Genomic DNA, 21,619 nt, shown 5'->3' with positions numbered 1-21,619 from the left:
TCATTTAATACAAATTTCTATCTTCCTGACTTGGTACAGGACATCTAAAGAACAAATGTTAGATTTATTTTAAGTTTGATTTTGGAAAGACGGCTGACGACTACCGTTCGGAGTTTAAGGTTTTGAGTTTTATATATTGTACAAAAGAACTGTTTTTTTTTATGTTTTAATGCACACAACAATGCACAATGTAATCTATGTGCAAACTTATCCTTATACTGGTTATTAGAATTTTCTCATGATTTTTTGTTGAAGTCAATATAGCGGTATATGAATAATTATTAATATGTCGGAAAATTCTGCCTTTGGTATTTATCCCATTAGTTCTAACTCAATCTTATATCGTGGTGATATATATATAGAATGCGTCCTATATTTTGCTAAATAATTTGCAACTTAAAATATTCAATGATAAGAAAGATAGTTGTATATTTTATTCATCGTTGAGGAAACTAGATCAACAGGTTCCCTTTTCATCATGATCACATATTCTATAATTTAAACGGCGGTCGTGAAATTCAACACTGGTGCAGCCACTATTCTTTTTCAATAACATAATTTAATAGTTTTCACACAAAAAATAATTGCCCTTCAAGCTGACATTCTCTGCAACACATACAGAATCAAATGTCGCAAGTGGGCTTTTGTTAGCGTTATTAGATTTCCTAAGCGTTTCCATATCCTGACATGATGCATTATTAAAATGTTTACAAAACATTTGACTTTCGATACTTGGTCTTGTTCTGTTACTTGAGCAACTTTTATGACGACACAAATAATGCAGACGTCCATCAGAGTGCGCATGCGAACCACTTTCGGAAGACGATCCATTCGATGCCTTCAATAGTGAATCTTTGGTTGATGGCTGAATGTTTGGAAGAAGTCTTTGTTGAGATGCTGTACGATTTTTAGGTCCGTACACGGTATTCATTCTAACTTGTTTCTGTGGAAACATATATCTCATTCCACTAGGCGTACTTGAAGCTGGATCGTTTTTACTTCTAAATATGGCTTTTAGTTTATAAAATGTAGGAAACTTATCAAGATCTATACAGCATCTACAAAAAGTTCTTTTGAAAGCATATCTGAACTTTCGTGATAACAGGTTGTATAATATAGGATTTACTGTCGAGCTTACAAAATATAAAACTCCTGAAAAGAAAACGATAATATAATATCATTAAAAGTATAAATACTATATAATACGTAAGTTCACATTTATGTGGAAAACGTTACACAAGAACATTTAAGTGTTTGTACGAGTATCGTAAAAGTCTTCAAATTTTCCTCGTATAAAGTTAATGCCAAGCAATTGCTTTCTTCAAGCGATTATGTTACTATTGATTGGTGGAATATACCTTTCCATTAATAATATATCTATGAAAATCAAATATTTACTGATCTACAGATCTGCTATCTCGGATAAAAATACCCTTCTATAAGTGTCTTAAAAAAAGCTTACGCCTGTAGAGAAAATTAAATCAACAAATTACATGTAGTTTGATTTTTGGTCCTCAATGCTCTTTCACTTTGTACTTTTTTGGCTTTCTAACTATTTCTGTCTGAGCGATAATGATGAGTTTTTTTTATATCAAACGTATCAAATTATAAGGCTAGTACCTTTGATATCTTATGATTGTTTTTATTTAATGAATTCCTAATTTTAAAATATTATTAGCTCGACATTTCTACCACAACCGTTTATTTGCTTGGGACTCTAGGTTACCCTCTAGATTGTTCTAGTTTGTTGTCTCAATGACCTACACACATATGATTTATTCATGTACAAAGCCATAACCGACCAAAGATAGCAGTTTAATTTGCTTCAACATCAAAGAATTTTTAATTGATACCACTCTATTTTAATCGTTATATTATCGATTCGTTCATTAACAATGCCACTTACAAAAATGTTTCTCATTTTTTTTTATTCAATGGATAAAAACTTTGAACTTTGCGCACGATCTCGTTTGCCCTTTGCTATACATATATATAGAGCACTACCTTATCTAAAAAACAGCGCAAAAAATACATGTGATTGATAAAAGGATAATTTTTTCAAGCTCGCTATCAGTATAATGTAGATTCTTTGTGATTTGTGTTCTATTTTCAGCAATAAAGACAATATTGATTTTTTATGTTCAAGATCGAATTGTATTGCCCTCCTTGCACTGGACTAAAAATCAAAGTAGAATGAAGCAACAAGTGCATGAAATAAAACATGTTTACGCGACTGCAGACGGTTAACATTGTTAGACACTATTTGATTTCCGTTTGTTTTTTATTTGTTTAGGAAAATGATATATTGTCTTATTTTTCAAATTCATAGTAGGAGTGCATACGAATAACAACAACGAGACGACCTCTCGACAAGATTAATTTATCAAATAGTCATCTATTTTTTTCATTTTTTGCATATACGAAACGATTAACAATTGAACAATTAGACATATACGATTAAGATCTACTAAGATCTATCGCATAACATGGAATTGAAAGACCTTGAAATCCATCTTTGTCTTCAGCGACTTTCCTTGTTACGATTAGCAAATTCTTTTTTTAAATCATAATAGTGATTAAACATGTTTTAATATCAAAACAATGTTAAGCAGTATCATTTTCTTTAATAATTTTCTAACTGGTGTGTTTTTCTTATATCTAGTATACTATACCTGATATGTAAAATAGGTGACTGTGAAACTCCATTGTTTCAGGGGTCCAATGTTTAGTATATAGCGTCATTAGTCGTTGAGCATGAAATGGTGCCCAACAAAGAAAGAAAGCGGCAACTACTGCAACTAGAAAATTCAAAGAAGAATACATTTATAAAATCTGATAAATCAGTAACTCATAATAGCATGCTTAATTATAGAGCAGCTGATAAATTGTGTCACAAGGAAAATGATAATATCGAAATATTTATATAAAAAAACGAATACCAAATCAATTCCACACTTTTCTTCTATCAAAAAGACATAGACAATATAGAGAAACTGATATGGTAATATCGCCCCTGAGTCAACTCTCAACAAGAGTTCAAATGACGAAAATAACCATAGGTTAACGTAAGGCCTCAAAAAAGATCGTTTAGACAGATATAAATGCCCCCGACTTGACAAATGTGGTCCAATTCAGACGAAAAAAAAAACAACGGCTTAATTGTAAGACAACTTACGAGAAAGAAATATATGTAGGGGGGTAAAACATGTTTATGACTGCTCAAATCTCCCCTAACCTAGGAGATGATGTAACAGCACCACATAAGAACAAACTGTTCTAATCAATTACAAAGGGCTAAACTTAATCGATCGACGCAAAGCAACAATTAAACAAAAATACGAAACAAACAAAAAGACCAAACCAATCGACATAAAGAAACGATATTCATGTAGGAGTACTTGCAGTAACTGAAAGGTAGATAAAGGTTACAACTAATGCAAACATCGTGTCATATCAGTATCAATCATAAGACACCCAAATGATTTAGTGTAAAGACATCATAATGGCAGATCCGAACTTGTACATGATATTATAAATGAATGTAATAATAGGATAACTACGAGACCGGCTTACGAGTATAAGTAAGAGCAGTTAAAGATGTATATTTCAGTAAGCGGTTTCAGTATTTGGAGAGACAGCCTTATTGTTGTTATCTGCCATTCATTAATATGAACTTCACTTTACAATTTACGGGAAAATGTCTATGTTTGCGGATATGGAAGATTTTGTAATGCGAGTTTAAAGCGTAGGATATTTTCAACCGTTATCAATTCAGTACTAAAGAGAGGGATTCTGATTATGATATTACATCAGTATGCTTCATTATAGAAGAAGGCTATGTTAAAATTATGCAAATTGCTCATTTGAATTGTATTCCACTTTCAGTTTTTAGCTTTTATTCGGTAATTTGATGTCTGTAATTGCTGATAAAAAGACATCAACGATAGCAGGTTTATAATTAAGTACGCAAGACTCACATTACGTCTACAAAAGTGCGTTACTGTTGCATACAATTGTCTTTTGTCATGGAAGTAATGATACTTTATCAAATAAGATGAATGCTCGTCAGTTGTACATAATTTAACAATTACTTAACTTATAAACACATTAACTTGTCGATAAAATATTAAAGTCTACTGCTGTCAATTGTAACAATTGTTTTTTTTAATTTTAACAGACATTCTGGAAAACGAAAATTGAATGAAAAATTTCTCTCTTTTCAGAACGTTTTTTTATTGACAATATAAGACGACGTTGAAGACATTGCAACTTTTCGATAATTCCATTAAACAATGTTAAAAGATTATAACGTATATATCAAAGAAAGGTATAAATGAAAATATAAATTCCTATAATGAAATAATAAATGATTACCGACGAATTGATACACGGCTCGTGTTGCTTATTCTTTAGTTTTCTATGTTGTGTCATGTGTTCTATTGCTTGTCTATTTATCTCTTTCATTTTTAGCCATGTGTTGTCAGTTTGTTTTCGATTTTATGAATTTGACTGTTTCGTCTCTCTTTTAGGACGATAAGAAATGTTTCTATCTTTAAAATCACATTCCTATTTCACGACACATTTCATTCATATGGTCATACCAATATAAGATTCTGAAGAAAGGAGTAGTTTAACCTATCAATGTTTTACTTTCATAGCTTTTGTTGGTTTTCTCTTAATTGAACAGCTTGAGGACATCCTAATTTTGTTATTCCCCTCCATGCAAAATTCCCACTTTATTCCTTATATATCCATGATATCCTAATTCTTAAAAGTTTGTTAACCTCTAATAAAGTGATCTACTTAATCAGTGGTTGGGATCATGCATAAAATATAACATTGCACGATTTTACATGTAACCCCCATAAATCACTAGCATATAAATATTCTATGGAGCGAACATCCCGACAAGATTGTTGACAAACAGATAAAAGAGGGACGAAAGATACCAAAGGGACAGTCAAACTCATAAATCTAAAACAAACTGACAACGCCATGGTTAAAAATGAAAAAGACAAACAAACAACAGCACACACGACACAACATAGAAAACTAAAGAATAAACAACACGAACCCCACCAAAAAGCTAGGGGTGATCTCAGGTGCTCCGGCAGGGTAAGCAGATCCTGCTCCACATGCGGCACCCGTCGTGTTGCTTATGTGATAACAAATCCGGTAAATGGTCTAATTCGGTAGGTCGCATTCATGAAAGGGAAGGGGATTGTAGTTACGACGTAAGGAACATATCCGATATCATTTGTGAAACGGTTATTCCATAAAATTGAGAATGGAAATGGGGAATGTGTCAAAGAGACAATAACTCGACCATAGAGCAGGCGAAGGCCACAAATGGGTCTCAAATGCAGCGAGAAAGTCCCGCAACCGGAGGCGTCCTTCAGCGGCCCTTAAACAAATATGTACTAGTTCATGATCAGTGATGATGGACGTCATACTTAACTCCAAATTATACACAAGAGACTAAAATTAAAAACCATACAAGACTAACAAAGGCCAGAGGCTCCTGACTTTGACAGGCGCAAAACTGCGGCGGGGTTAAACATGTTTTTTTTTTAGATCTCAACCCTCCCGTTATACCTCTAGCCAATGTAGAAAATTACAAACGCACAACAATACATCCCAGTTGTTCTTATGAACCTAGATTTACACTATATATCCATTCATATTGAGGTAACATAACCACGTAATTTATCATAATCTCAATTCAGGTCTAGAAAACAGATAAGTTGCCCATTTAAAAACATTTTCTTTGTCACCTTGTCTTCAATGTTACTTTTTATGCCCGGTTTGATACTTTATATGATAATATTCTGTCTTAAGTAGGCTAATAGGAGTGTCACTGTCATAATGTGCTTATTTGTTACCTATGCTAAAGGAAAAAAAATGTGTAAGTGCGGTAGGTGTAATGTCTTTTGTATTTGTCAAAATATAAGAGATATAAATTAATATTAGAATTTGAATATTTAAGAATTATATATCATATACATATTAACTTTGTAGTTTAAAACACTTTACAATAGTTCTTCACATTTCCATCGATACATAATGATATTTACGCTTAATTTTACTGATAACGCTTTTGTAAAATGTGTAACCTAATTCCGCCACTAACCAAAATTAACTAATGTATATCCTTAAAACATTATGGCATATATTCTGACATAATTTTGGTATGGTAAATTTATAAATTCTTTTCAAACATCCAGTCGATATTAAATGTAGATTTTTGTTAGAACAAGTAAATAAATATTACTTCTGGAGAATTTTTGTATCTATAGGACGAAACACAATATTTTTGTAGTAGTGTGTCAATACTTCCTTTTTAATTTTTAATATGTTTTAATTTGACATAAAATCAAAAGATTTCATTCTGAAGGCAATCTTTCCAGATAAACAAAAGTTTTAAAACTTTTGACTTGACATGTTTTGGTGTTTTTTTTTGTCGATTGGTATGTTATTTTGAAATTCCTTTATTCGGTATGGAGCATCAATGATGAAAAAATGATATTTTGAGATACAAACATGATTCATCGTCCAAATTTATAGATGTTTTGATTTAATATTCTATCCCTTGACCATGATAAACATCGTTCATTCTTATTGATTATTAATATTCACACTATGCCACCACTTCTAACGTTCAACAAGACATGTGATCATTAATTACAGAATCATTTATAACAATCCATTAAAGTGGTTATACAACAAATACTTAAAAGTTATCGTGACCTTCGAAAATAATGATTTACTGTACTATTAATATCATTATCATACAGTAACAACTCATTATCGGAAGGTAACTGAAACTCTTAAATATATAATAGATAATCGGTTCAATTTGTAAATTTAAATCTAGATTTGATCATTCACAGTACTCTTTGGTTTTCTTCGACTTATGTTTTTTTTTTTGTTTCATTGATATCTTCCGTTTCTTTTTTATGAATTGTAACAAGACAAAATTTTCCGTTCCGAACTCCAAGGCAAATTCAAAACGGAATGTCCTTGATCAAATGGGAAAAACAAAACCTAAAACAAACAATTGGAAAACAGCTGTCAAATGAATGAACCGAAATCATGTATCACGAAACATTTGTTTTCTCTCAATGAATTGAATACGTATTTTCTTATTTGCATGCAGTGGAAGAAACGTACCCCTTTGTTTGATATTGATTAACGTACCTGAAATTACACTTACCTAACATTTTTAAAACAGCTTTACGCGCTCGTGTAGCTGTATTCTTGGTGCCAGCATTAATCGGTCCTTTTGTCGATCCTATTTCAGTTTTACGTAGTCGTAGTCCAATCAAAATGTACATAACTGTTATAACTGTCATTGGAAGAAAGAAAAATGCAAAAGTCGAAACTTGGAACATAACAATCATCCTTTCGTGCCATTTTATAGGAATATTGCAAACCAGTGTATCCGGAAGAGGACGATTATTCCGAGGATCTTTTAAATAGTAGAAAGTTCGAGTATGAATCGGGTATGGTAAGGCCACTAATCCGGATATTATCCATATGATGACTATGCATTTTATTGCACGAGACTGTCTTGACACTCTTTGTCCTATGATTGGATGACAAATTGCTATATATCGTTCTATTGTAAATCCAGTTATTGTCAATACTGAGGCATATGATGTTGATTCTAAAAGGAATGACTTGAAAATACAAAATGGTTCCCCGAATCTCCATGGATACGCTTCCCAAATGTTGTATACTTCTGGTGGCAATGCTGTTAAGAGAAAATAGTTTCATGATGATGAATTTGATATGATTGGAGTTAAAATAAAAATAAGACTTGTTTGGTTACTTATGGACCTACCATCTAACTATTATAATTTTGTATATTCTTACCAATTACTTCCGTTGACTTTACATTGCAAATAGAAAAATAAAGGCAACAGTAGTATACCGCTGTTCAAAAGTCATAAATCCACTGAGAGAAAACAAATCCGGGTTACAAACTAAAACCGAGAGAAACACATCAAGAGGAAAACAAGGAAACAACAGAAACACTGAAGTGAACAAAAACAACTGCCATTTTCCTGAAAATTCGTATTGGACAGATGTTTTGTAGAACATCTATAAATTGAAATTTAAAATCTTTAATCCTTTGTGTAGTAATCTTAACAAAAGGATAAGTAGATTCTGCTCTACGTTTTGGCACCCGTCGTGTTTTTCATGCAAGAAAAAAAAAAAAACTGTGATTATTCGGTAGGTCACATTTTGGAAAAGGGGCCAAAGGGATAGTCAAACTCATCAATCTAAAACAAACTGACAACGCCATGGCTAAAAATGAAAAAGGCAAACAAACAACAGTACACATGACACAACATAGAAAACTAAAGAATTAACGTTGTGTTCTGTCAAACAGATATTAAAAAAAATTTCAACCAACTCTTGATAGCATATACAGTTTACGAAAAAACAAATATGACAAACATTATACAACGAGAACCAGTGAATTCTAAGCTCCAAATAGAGCAGACATATACAGAATGTGGCAGGATTAAACATGTTTGCCATTCAAAACAAAAAGACAATTATGCTATCAATTGTCTTTCCTTTTTTTTTTTTTTAACGAAAAATGATCATTATTTGGATAAGTGTTTTATACTATGACACAACCATTGAATAATCAATATCAAATTATTTTCAAATTTTATATTCTTTTATTAATCATGGTCAGAGTCTTTTTAACTCCCATTGTTTTATTAACACATTCATTATTTTTTGTTTGCTAAACAGAACGAATGACCAAAAGGATGACGAAAAAAACAAATTTGGTCTCTTTTGGAGAGTTGTCTCATTGGCAATACTACCACATCTTCTTTTTTTTTAAACCACCCATCGTTTTATCTAAAGTTTAACGATTTGGATAAACATACAACATGGGACAACATACTGCCCACAAAAATTCGCATACAAATTTGCTACACGAACCCAGAAGAGCAGATTTTAAATCCAGCACTCCGGTAAAAATACCCAGATACTGTGCCAAATGATATACTTCGCGTAATACACATGATCTGTTCACTTCTCTAACAGTTGAAATTTTTTCATTAGCATCGAATGAAAATGTCAACTTAATCGTTCAATCAAAGAGCAAATATTCATACCATCGACAAATATCAATTCGCGTTACCGTAAGTATGCCATAATGTTTGCAATCAAAATATGAACAAAAAACACTTCAAATTTTCAACAGGACCTCAATGCAATTCTTGACATTTGCTGGTGGTCGTTTTTAATTCCAAGTGGCACCAAATTTATACAGGTCGTTTAATTTGTAAAAACATATTTTTTTCAATTATAAGTTATTTGAGTTTAGTTCCATAAGTTTAGCTCCATAAAGCCCAGTTGTTATTGTGAGAAAATCCTTACTTTTCCCAATCAGCAAAAGAAAGGCTATTGTTATATACTTGATTTGTATATGGTTGTTGGAAACGTAGTTCAGTACGTATCATACCGGAATCACAGGGGTGCTCCGGGATGATGTTTGTAAATAGTATAATCATCTATATATCCTCCGTATCATATTACATTAGCATGCCTTCTCTCTTTTTCTTTACCACCGCATGTTAAGGTAGTCACACACAAATATATTGAGAGCAGTAAAATTAGTTTTTAGAAACGATTTCGTCCTTTATTAGTCCCCCAAGGACGTTGAATGGTTGAGGACCTCAAATACTTCCCGCTGGCGTTATGAACATTGTACTTTTTGTTTGCATTCTGTCTTTAATACTAGCTTTATAATGCAGTAATTGACATTTTGATTGTGTGAATTTGTACCAAATTACAGTGTAGTGTGTGTATCGTCTGCACGCAATCATCATGCAGAAAAGGAATGTATTTTTAGATTGCAGTGACCAGCTACATGATAATGAGCAATGATAAGATACAGCGTGAAATTGTTAAATTGAGAAACAGACTTTCGCATCAAAGTGCCTTTAATAAAACACCTATAATTTTATCCGATAGTAAAGGGAAATATTTAAAATTACAAAGAAATTTAGCAATTGAATCTGGCGTTCGTTTTTGGCATAAAAAGGGAGCAACAAGAGACAGTTATAAATATTTAGAAAGACAGATCGAAGAAGCTGTACGACACTACAAAAACATTGTATTTTATGTATGGTTAGGAACTTGTGACTTAACTGATTTTAATCGTAAAAATAGATATATCAGTCTCCGATCACGTGACTCTTCCTCGGTCAATGATATAATAAATCACTTTAGGCGAATTTATGCACTTGTCGCTACATATAAAACAGTTGAATTAGTGTTTTTGGAAATACCTGTTTATTCCATTGTATATTGGAATAAATACCAATGCCACAAATTTTCGGAACAATTTCAGAATGATGATTTGAAACTTGAAGAACAAATCAATACCGTAAATAGTTTTATTCGTGAGACAAATTTAATTCTTCGCAAACATTCACAAAATTTAGCTGTGATCTTCAAAATTCTAGAAAATGCAGACAAATGAGAAATAGCCGGTTTACATACAAATTTAATGCCTTTTATTTAGATGGAATTCATCCTACATCATTGCTGTCCAAATTATGGCTGTTGCGAATAGTAGCTTTGATTGTTGTTGATTGCGCATAATCACATATGTTTTATTGTAATAAAGGAATTGTCAGTGTTGAAGAATTTATTTGTTTTATGTGTATACAGATGAGGCTCTCGGTGAGAATTGTCTCGCCAGACCAAGTTTAAATTCATGATTGCTTTGAATTAATAAGACATAGTATGAGTAAATCTGTAACTTTTGAGGAAGACAAAATAAACCCCAACATTTCTGAATCTTCTATTGAACACATGTATAAAGAACATTCAAATGACCTCACTCAGTCTAGATATTTATTAAGTGACAGTTTTATTTCGAAACAAGCTATACAAGAGGACGAGTTTGAATCTTTACCGACCCCGACACGTTCGTTTGACAACATAACCAACATTCCAAAATCTACTCCTCGAACGGACATTTCTCATTTACCGTTTACTAGAAGCACAACTTCCTTAATGTCTTCATCATACTCACCCGCTTCCATCCCAATGGAGAAAATTGTAAAGTGTATGGAATTCTCAGGTTATCCCCAAGAAAATGCCGCTAAATTTATGGCTGAATTTGAGTCCTACTCAACTCTTTATGACCTACTGGATTCCAAAAGAAATATTGCAGCATTTCACCTGCATCTCAAAAGTCCAGCGCTTACATGGTTTATTAGTGTAAACAATACTACAAAATCTGATTGGACTTTACTATCAGCTTTATTTAAAAGACATTACATGGATTTTACAGGTCAAAGTTCCACAATGTTAATGACAAATGAGATTTTTCAAAACATTCGTCTAAGTTCAGGTCAGGCAATTGAAGATTTTTATTGTAACTTGGTGGAGAAAGCCCAAATTTTATCCAAACCAGAACATGAGGTTCTATCCAAATTTATCAATGGTCTGCCGGACAAAATGGCGTTTTTCGTTCGCGCAGGAAACCCAACTACCCTGCAGGCAGCCTTGACATCTTCCAAAATGGCAGAGGCGATATCAACACAAGCTATCAAAAGCGAGACTAAGGCCGTTACTGATTCTAAAACAGAAATCGATGACCTGAAGGATCAGATAAAAACACTAACATCAATGGTGGCCAATATCACGGTAAAGACCAATGACAACCAAAGACCAAATTATCGCCGACAAGATTATCGCCAGGGATCAAACTATCCGCCTCGACAAGATTCGTGCGAATGCTACGGTTGCCGGGACAAGGTCATATCCATCGGGATTGCAATTGGACTGAAACTGGACCTCCCAACAAATTAGCCACCTGTCAGTTATGTTCCCAACAGGGACATACTGCACAATTCTGCAAAACCCTACAACAATTTCAGTCGGGAAAGGGATAAAACCCGGGGGACAGACACGGTCGTCGGGTCAACAGTTAGCTAGTGCCAGTATGAATGAAAGCAATGGAACTTCTTTTGTACATTTGCAAGTTTCATTTGATGATATGAACGTAGCAGCTTTGGTGGATACGGGTAGCTCCATTAATGTTATTTCTCAAACATTATATAATACTCTTTCGCACAAATCAAAATTGAGTTTTGAACAATTTCCGTCTGAAATACGACTTGCTGATAATACAAAAGTTAAAGTGTTTGGTTTAGCAAAGATTTTGTTAATATATAACAACGAACAACATGCAATTGAAGTTTACATTTTGCCGTTTACCTCACACCCGCTTATTTTAGGAACTAACTATTTACATAGTAACAATATTATTCTTGATTTTAGCAATTTTTCAGCAAACTTTAAGTCAGTCAAATTGCAAACACACAAGAAACTAACAATTCCTCCCAATTCCGAATGTATTATATGGGGACATGTTCCTACTTATGTTCTGCCTGGATTAAATGGTGTTTGTTCGAATCATAAGTTTATACTCGAAAAAGGTTTAATGGTAGCTAAATCTCTTGTCACAGTTTCTTATAATCACAAGGTTCCTGTGAAAGTTTTAAACGCAACAGCATTGCGCGTTGTTATTCCGAAAGACGAACTATAGCGGGGTTTTTATCGCTTAATTCCGATTACAGTTATGTGCCTATTGACCAAAGTTGTCCAGTTGTACAGAATATTGATATTGTAAATACTGTGTTACACCTGATTTGAATGATTGTAGTGAAAGTTGTAGTAATGAACATATAGAGAAGGTAAAGGATCAATTCACCTTGACTGATCACCTTTCAGAAAGTCAACAAACTGAACTTGCATCACTTCTTTACAAAAATATAGACTTATTTGTTACCGATGACAATCCTAACTTGGGATATACAAAACTAATCGAACACACGATTCATTTGAAGCCCAATGCTAGTGGTAAACACCAGAAACCGTATCGATTACCACCATACAAGCGTGAGATTTTGAGACATCACTTAGATAAACTTTTGAAACAAGGTATAATCTCATCAGTCAGTGAGACCGAAGATTTGCCAATAACAAGTCCGATTGTTTTAGTAACAAAACGTTCGAAATCTTCCGACCAGCATGCTCCACAGAACTTTCGTTTTTGTTGTGGTTTTCGTTACTTGAATTCTCAAACACAGGAATTTAAGTATACAATACCAAACCTGCAGGAGCTTACTGAATCGTTTTCGGAAATGACGCCGAACTATATAACATCGATTGACTTATCATCAGGATTTTTCCAAATGGGCATAACACCTGAATCTTCTCGTTATACAGCTTTTAACACATGTTTTGGGACTTATACATTTTTGAGACTACCTATGGGTCTAAAAACGTCACCCAATACATTTCAACTGTTGATGGACAGGGTGTTACATGGACTTAAATTCAAATCTTGTTTATGTTATTTAGATGATGTTTTAATATGTTCTGAAACTTTTGATCAGCACATGTCTGATTTAAGTGAAGTACTTGGCCGTTTTAGGGATGCAGGATTAAAACTTGGGCCGAAAAAGTGTTCTTTTGCGGCACAATCATGCGTTTTTTTGGGTCATCTTATTTCGAAAGATGGAATATTGCCACCTGCAGATCGTGTTCAAGCAATTCAGGAGTACCCTGTGCCTCGAAATGTAAAAGAACTAAGAAGACTGATTGGACTTTTTAACTGGTTTAAGAAATTTATTCCGAACTTTAGCGCTACAATTAGCTCTCTAACTAGACTTTTACAGAACAATCAAACATTCAAATGGGGAAAGGAACAAGACACAGCATTTAACGATTTAAAAGACCGCCTTGTCAACTCTGAAATGTTGAGTTTTCCTCAATTTAATATGCAGTTTCGTTTGAGCGTTGATACCTCTTCTCGTGGAATAGGGTATATGTTGTACCAACTTGATCCGGAGGACAAAACTTGTAAACCTCGAATTATTCGTTTTGGGTCTAAAAACCTAAGTCGTTGGCAGCAATCGTATGGGCCGACTAAGTTAGAGCTCTTAGGAATGGTTGTGAGTATATTGGATTGTTCTGACTATCTTAGAGGAAATCAGTTTATTGTGGAATGTGACCACCAAGCGTTGAAGCCTTTATATCAGAAGCAATTTAAGGGTGCGATTTATGAACGTTGGCTTTCTATTCTTCAACAATTTAATTTCGAAATAGTATATAAAAAAGCGGATCAAATGGAGGTTCCAGACGCTTTGTCGAGATGCGAAAATCACCATGCAGAAGTAGTCGAAAGCCCCGTGGAAGATGACCCGTATTTTCCTTTCGTTCCCGACAAAATTTGACATATAACATTACCAAACGGTCAAAACTTTGCAAACTTATTTCAAAACAATTTAGAGGCAGTTCAGGCTATACATGTGTCAACAGAAGAACAACAATCAGAAAGTTCTGATCCATATGATGCCGATACAGATGAACCGCAAGATGGAAATAAACAATATAAGAGAAAGCGTCAGCGCATATTGCATGAATCGTCAAAATCAGATACAGACATTGTAGTTGATAAAATGGTTAATGACAAAATTTTAGCTAAAATTTCTATGCCTATTAATAATATTAAAGAGTTACAGCGTCAAGATACATCTTTGTCTCCAATTATAAACTATTTAGAAAACGATATACTTCCAGATTTACAAAAGGAAGCAAGATGTGTTTTATTGAAATCTAACGATTATGCGCTTATTGATGATATTCTGTTCCATTCAAGAGTTGCAAAATCAAAATGATGTCACATCATCAAATAGTTATACCTCAAGCGCTGATACCTTCTGTATTAAAAGTGGTCCACGACTCGCCTCTCGGTGGCCATGCCGGAATGAACAATACACTTGATGGAGCCAAAGAACATTTCTGTTTTCCAAGGATGGGGAAAATTATAACGGATTATGTACAAACATGTCATTTTTGTCAAGTTCGGAAAGTTACAAATTTTAAAACAAAGCAAGCCATAGTGGCATTTCCGACTCCTTCTGAGCCTTTCGAAGTGTGGCAAATCGATTTATGCGGTCCGTTTCCGAAGTCAGTTAATGGAAATACTTATGCTTTTACTGCGGTCGACATGTTCAGTAAATTTATATTTGCGCACCCTTTGCGAAATAATGACGCTTTGACAGTTTGTGAAGTTATTTATCGTATGTTTACTCATTTTGGTGTGTGCAAAACTTTAGTCTCAGATCGTGGGTCGGAATTTGTTAATCAGTGCACTGCTGGACTTTGTAAACTATTAGAAGTGACACAAGAGTTCACGCCCGCCTTTGCTCACCATTGTCTTGGAGCATGTGAACGACAACACAGGACTTTAAATGAACGCTTAACCGCTCATGTTTTAAAAGACAAATTATGGGAAACGGAAATTAATTATGTTACTTTTTCAATGAACTCGTCAGTCAACAGCAGTATAGATTTTTCTCCGTTTGAAATTGTATTTGGAAAACGTCCGAAATTTCCCGTGTTCGGAGCACATTTCAACCTAAATGACTTTCATCCAAATATGCAAAATTATTTTTCGGAATTAAGAGATCGACTTAAAACAGTTTGGAAAATGGTTGTCAAAAATGCTCAATATTCGGGAGAAAAAATGGAAGAAAATGCAAACATTAAACTCAGTGAACTAAAAGTTTCAATTGGCGATTACGTATATTTACAAAGAACTCTAACAGGTCAGGGTAGAAAATTTCAGCCACTTTACGACGGACCATTTGTTGTAAACAGCATTCCTAGTCCTCACTTGATCAAATTACGCGATCCATCCGGAAAACGGAAATTGAAATCACCTGTTCATATTAACCGAGTAAAACTTGCGCATATAAGAGCACCAGATCCCCAAAATTATTTGGTACAAGTTCCACAGCAAAATCCAGTTTCAACAAGTTCCGATTCTAATTCCGAAAGTTCCGAACATGAAATACGTACTGAACAAGATATTCAATTACTCAATGATAATCCTACTCCGTTAAGGCGAATATCTCGGGTTGTACAAAAACCTATTAGATACCGTGACGAAAATTTTCTAAGTGAATTAAGTTCTTGCGATGGAGCTCAGGAAAAGATAAAGCGAATCCTAGCAAAGAAACCACACGGAAGTTCATTTCTCTATTTAGTACAATTGATAGGCAAGCCTGCACAAAATGCAAAATGGAAACCGTTGTCGGAGCTACCACCAAAAGCACAGGAACTAATAATTGCTAGGCCACCTCCGCTAGTGTAGTTCCGTAATTGTTTCAATAATGTTGGATAGTAAGATCATCACACATTCACTCAGTGCTCATGGATATTTCGTTATTATTCGGTGATAATTGTATCGCCAAAGTGTAGTTTTAACCGTTTACTTGTGTTTTCGTAAATACCTACGAAGATATTTTATATGATCGGTGATGATTGCATCGCCACATACAGCTAAGTGATTTGATGTTCGGTGATGATTGCATCGCCACACTTGTTGGACAATGATGATGTTATAATTGGTGATGATTGCATCGCCAAACGTGCTGAATCCAGATGTTTGTGTTAATCAGTGATGATTGCATCGCTATTATATTCGTCCAGTACCAGGGACCAGTTATCGTTGATAACAGTAGATATAATTGAGACTTGATTTGATTTGATTGTTAATTTGTATTGAGATTTATGATTTTTGAATGTACTGTGTGTGACTGCCACTTTTCTCTTATCATTGTATTATTATTACTAGTTGTTATTGGTCGTTTCATGAATAGACTTTGTGTCAAATGAGGTTGAATGGCATGTTCTAGATATAAAACCTGTGTATGTTTCCTATAATATGTTCGTATTTTTATGTAAGTGAGAGTGCCAGTGTTAACCAAATCTGTGTGTAAAAGTTGATATTATTTATGAATGTATTATCTGAAATATTAGGAGTTTCAGGTCTCTGCTAGACTTATCAAATAGACTATGATTCCTCAATTGCATAACTGAATTATGATTCATTTGAATGTTTCATGCGCAAGACCAGAACTGTGATGAGAAAATATTACATTGTAAGAGATTTGTGTGGTAGTCGGCGTCAGATTTGATAGCTTGAACATGTGGAAGTTTAGTGAGAAACTTACATATATATTTTTTTTAATTCTCATTTTGATTATGGTCGACTATAATGTTTGTTGTCTTATTTTAGTTTTATATTCTCTGACCTACGTTTACCAACAACCATCACGAAATTTTATGAATTTCTTTTTCTTTCGGGGCGGGGATGTTATATACTTGATTTGTATATGGTTGTTGGAAACGTAGTTCAGTACGTATCATACCGGAATCACAGGGGTGCTCCGGGATGATGTTTGTAAATAGTATAATCATCTATATATCCTCCGTATCATATTACATTAGCATGCCTTCTCTCTTTTTCTTTACCACCGCATGTTAAGGTAGTCACACACAAATATATTGAGAGCAGTAAAATTAGTTTTTAGAAACGATTTCGTCCTTTATTAGTCCCCCAAGGACGTTGAACTATGGCGATCAAGTTTGTTGACAGACCATCAATAGTTTAACAGTTCTAGAAAAGAGATCTTCTAAAGGACATTTATTTCAGGCCATTACTAAACAGCACTTAATTTTTTCTGCGTTTGATTTATGTTTCTTCTTCTATACACATATAAAATCAAAATGATTGATACAAGTAATTAGCAGTTGGTCTGTTAAATATTTACTTTTATTATTGTCAGTGGTAGGTCGAAGTGACACAATTAATTACTGTTTTGACATAACGTTCAATTTATCGTCGGTTTAATTCATTTAATTTCCTGTGGTAACCCATTTTATTTATATATGTACATACTGTCGTGTAATTAACGATTTTTTTATGTAACATAAATTTTTTTATTACAACACTGGTTGGAAATCATTTAGAATTTCAATGATAAAAAAGTCAGGTTTGTATCCAACATGTGTTTTATAGCCAAAATCTGCTAAGATGTCTTACTGAAAGAAAATGGAATTTATATACATGAACATGTAAATATTTGTGTGGTCTAATTTTCTTTAATTTTAGATTCCCACATAATTCTTACAAGAAGTGTGTTCAATGTTTTAATAATAACTGTGATACATTAATATTAAAACAATTATACATGCATATCAACAGAGAGGTGATACTTTAATGGATCGGTTGTCTTGTCATGCTGCCAAACGGTGAAGATATGCAACCGCATGAACACAATTGTCAGTTTTGTTTTTAAATTGTTCAACTTATACTTTCAATTAGTCATACAATAGAAAAACAAGTAGAATGAAATAGGTAAATAAATCGTAAAAATCATTTTCAAAATAGACATGGTAAATAAGATGATCAATTTCCAAAATGTTCCTTTTCCCTTACTCAAAATATTTTTGTTGAAAAGACAAATATATTATTTGTATATGGCAAAGATCTTCCGTTCTTTTCTATGATAACATTTTAAGTTCTACCACTATTGGGAAATTGAAATCATCGTAATTTTGTCAATTTTTGGTTTTAAGCGTTTGTGCTGGGCAAAAGTAAGATTATTTTAACCCTCCACGTGTACGTTTGACATTGCAAACAGAAGATCATTGCTTAATCATCGTAAAATTTCCAGCAGATTAATAGAACAGCAACACGGATAGTTCTCAAATAATCCAGTTTCCATGACAAGTTCGTCAAATTCATGATATTCAAAGTTATGATTCTCGAAACTGTGATAAAAATTCAAACCGACACCCATAAATACGATTGTCGTAAAAGTACGAGGTAATAACGTATATATCAAAATGTAATTTTATCCTCTGTGCGCATTCGAGACAGAATGATAGCACTTGCTGAGATACATTTTCTCATTGCAGAAATGCCCTTTTCATACTGAGTGGGATGTATAAGTTAGTACAAGAAAGTAGAATGTCAAAATTAAAATTATATAACCGTTTTCTTCTTATTCCAAATGACGAAGAATGGAAGTTCATCAAACTTTGTTAGAATCTGCAGGTGGGTGTTTCAATAAGGGATTGTATATCTATGCATGTCTTTTTGGAGAACTTCCTTTCATTTTACGATCTTCTGTTATGTAATACTTTAATCCTGAGTAAATTGAACTTTTCTTACAAATCTTTACATATAGAATTCTTTAAAATCTGAACATAGATTGTAAGATTTAACGAAATTGTTCAGCTTATTTCAATATGATTTCAAAAAGACAAAACACGCATTGCATATCGGTGTTATTTCGAGCTTCTGATGCAATGTTTTCGTTTTAACATACAAACACTATTTGTTTTACATAAATTAAGTTTATCTCTTCTAAATTCTGTTCACTAATGTCTTTTTGTCATCCTGGATTTCTCTTTAATATATGACCAATATTTTCCAAAAACATATATATGAAGCTCAGAAATTGAGAACAATATTTTTTTTGTTTTTTTTTAAATTTCATTGTCTTTGAATTCGTTCTGATCCTGGATTTCTAGTGAAACTATATTTTCAAACTACGTTAGTTTTATTTCAGTCATATGGCAAAGATTTTTGTAATGATATGTACTGTGTCCCCCCCAAAAAAAAGCTATTGTTGAAAGTTTATCTTTGTCGAAAAACACCACAATACGATTGGGCGAAAAGCAGCAGTTACAAAAATTTTGAGAACAAATATTTCAATATTCTATACTTATTTTAAGTCGATTTGTTTTCATAGAGTACATGGTTGATGTTTAAAAGATTTCAACAATAACAAAATTAAACAAATAACAATCTTTCAACTTGTTTTTCAATGTATCAACCAAATAGCTGTACTGACGTGTTTTCTGTCTTCTATAAATGACAGTGTCGAATTTAACTGTATTGGAAACATCACGCAATTAGTTGATGGAGTACATATTTTTGCGAGTAAACATATTTGATATCACAGTATTTGTCCTCAAATACGGATACTCTGCTTAAATATTACCTGTACAACTCCGACGTTTGTTTTGCTTAAATATGTTTGAAAAGTTCCGTTTAAGCATGGGGAATTCCATATTCAGGCAATACGGCACTAATATCAAAATGTTTATGCTGCTGTAATAATTTTCATTTTCTTTCCCATAAAAAGTTGTTCGGATAGTATGAAATTTTGTTAATTGCCAATTAACAGGTAATGACCGTATCAATGGTATTACCTGTCAGCACTACAGTGTTGACTGTCGTGCAGGACGAAACGTTGCCAGTAATGGAATCAACCCAAAGGATTACCAAATCTTGAAACATATTTGACTTATAAGTTATTATATCAGTTTCTTGTTTTATTTTTTCGTCTACATAAAACTCATGACAAGTTACAGGCGGATATTAACGTTGAAGAAAATGATAATTAAATCGAGCAATAGCATAAAATCTAGAAAGGTTTTATTTCATGTTATAAATAAATCTTTACAGTCTCCAGAACTTAGGAAAGGAGACCAATAACTCCTTTTAATTAGTTATCAAAGGCAAAAGGCTAATACTTGATACGTCAGACGCGCGTTTCTTCTCCATAAACATGATAAAGCTCATCAATGACGCTCAGGTAGAAAAGTGAGAAAGCCTAAAAGTATAAAGTTGAAAAGCATTGAGGATCCAAAATCTATGTATCTTATAATTGCTGAGTTTTTCCTGTTTGTTTTGTGTCGGTATTGCTATGACCAAAATTGGCTTTAGTATGTTAAGCAATACAGAATTTTATAAACAACTGCAACTGTTAAACGTTTTACAGTTCGTTTAAGAGACAAATCTTTAAAATGCTGGGTATCTGCTGGATTCTGACATTCTGTTTTAACACTTTTATATTTTCGTTTACATTTATACATAATAATGTCATCTTTAATATTTGTTCCAGGAAAATGTTGAAGCTTAAATACAATAAAATATATTACTAATTTTCTTTTCTTAATAACCTTGATAACTTGGTTAATTATTTTTGTGATTGTGATCTTTATTTTTTCGCAGAAGATTTACAAAGGGCATTATGTGACATCTAATTTTTACCAAAAAATAAAATCTGATGAAAAACTAATAAAGTAACATAGACATTGTCATAATATTACTAATGAGAATAGAGACATATTTTTACAGATCATAATGATAATATTTCATGACCAAAGGATTTTTTCTATAATATTGCACTAGTTGATGTACATTTAGGAAAATATATCAGTGCTCAACAACCTGTGGGTAAAACATCGTCTTATGATACTGACTTTATCGCCCAAAATGCGAGAAAACAAAACTTTTTGTCTGTGATTCAATTGTTATTCACCATGAAAAAAAAAAAAAATATTTAGTGCTTAAGATGTTTTTTACATCAAAAAGATTACTGAAATTACGCTTCTTGTTAATTAAACAGCCAATTGAAACAACCAATGCACTTGCCCAAAACATCGTTATCTGCCAAAGGATAACAATTTTAGCTATTTTATGTTAAAACAAATTGTATTTAGTCAATATTAAGTGGAAATAAAAACACAATTCTTAAAAGTGCAAAACGTTTAAAGAATATAATACACAGGAAATTCATGCTTTAAAAAGGGGGGGGGGGGTGGGTGGGGTGGGGGGGGGGGAACAACGAAACTTTGATATTTCAATATTTATATGTTTTATTGGTTGTCTATACTGCATGGTAGATTGACTAAGAAAGTT

General features: G+C 33.1%; 1 protein-coding gene across 1 annotated transcript in view; it reads right to left on the bottom strand.

The window, feature by feature from the left end:
• Positions 1–237: 237 nt before the first annotated feature.
• The window catches only part of LOC143047632 (pyrokinin-1 receptor-like), a 40,460-nt gene continuing 19,078 nt past the window's right edge, over positions 238–21,619 (bottom strand). The window contains exons 2-4 of the mRNA XM_076220796.1: positions 7,214–7,753; positions 2,673–2,798; positions 238–1,152 (exon numbers count right to left, since the gene is read on the bottom strand). Of these exons, the coding sequence (XP_076076911.1) occupies positions 560–1,152; positions 2,673–2,798; positions 7,214–7,753 (1,259 nt within the window). The 3' untranslated portion in view covers positions 238–559. The remainder of the gene's footprint in view (positions 1,153–2,672; positions 2,799–7,213; positions 7,754–21,619) is intronic.

This window comes from Mytilus galloprovincialis, chromosome 10 (assembly GCF_965363235.1).
Source record: "Mytilus galloprovincialis chromosome 10, xbMytGall1.hap1.1, whole genome shotgun sequence".
Taxonomy (NCBI): domain Eukaryota; kingdom Metazoa; phylum Mollusca; class Bivalvia; order Mytilida; family Mytilidae; genus Mytilus; species Mytilus galloprovincialis.
The sequence above is the reverse complement of the archived record's forward strand: the minus strand, read 5'-3'. Positions and strand labels throughout refer to the sequence as shown.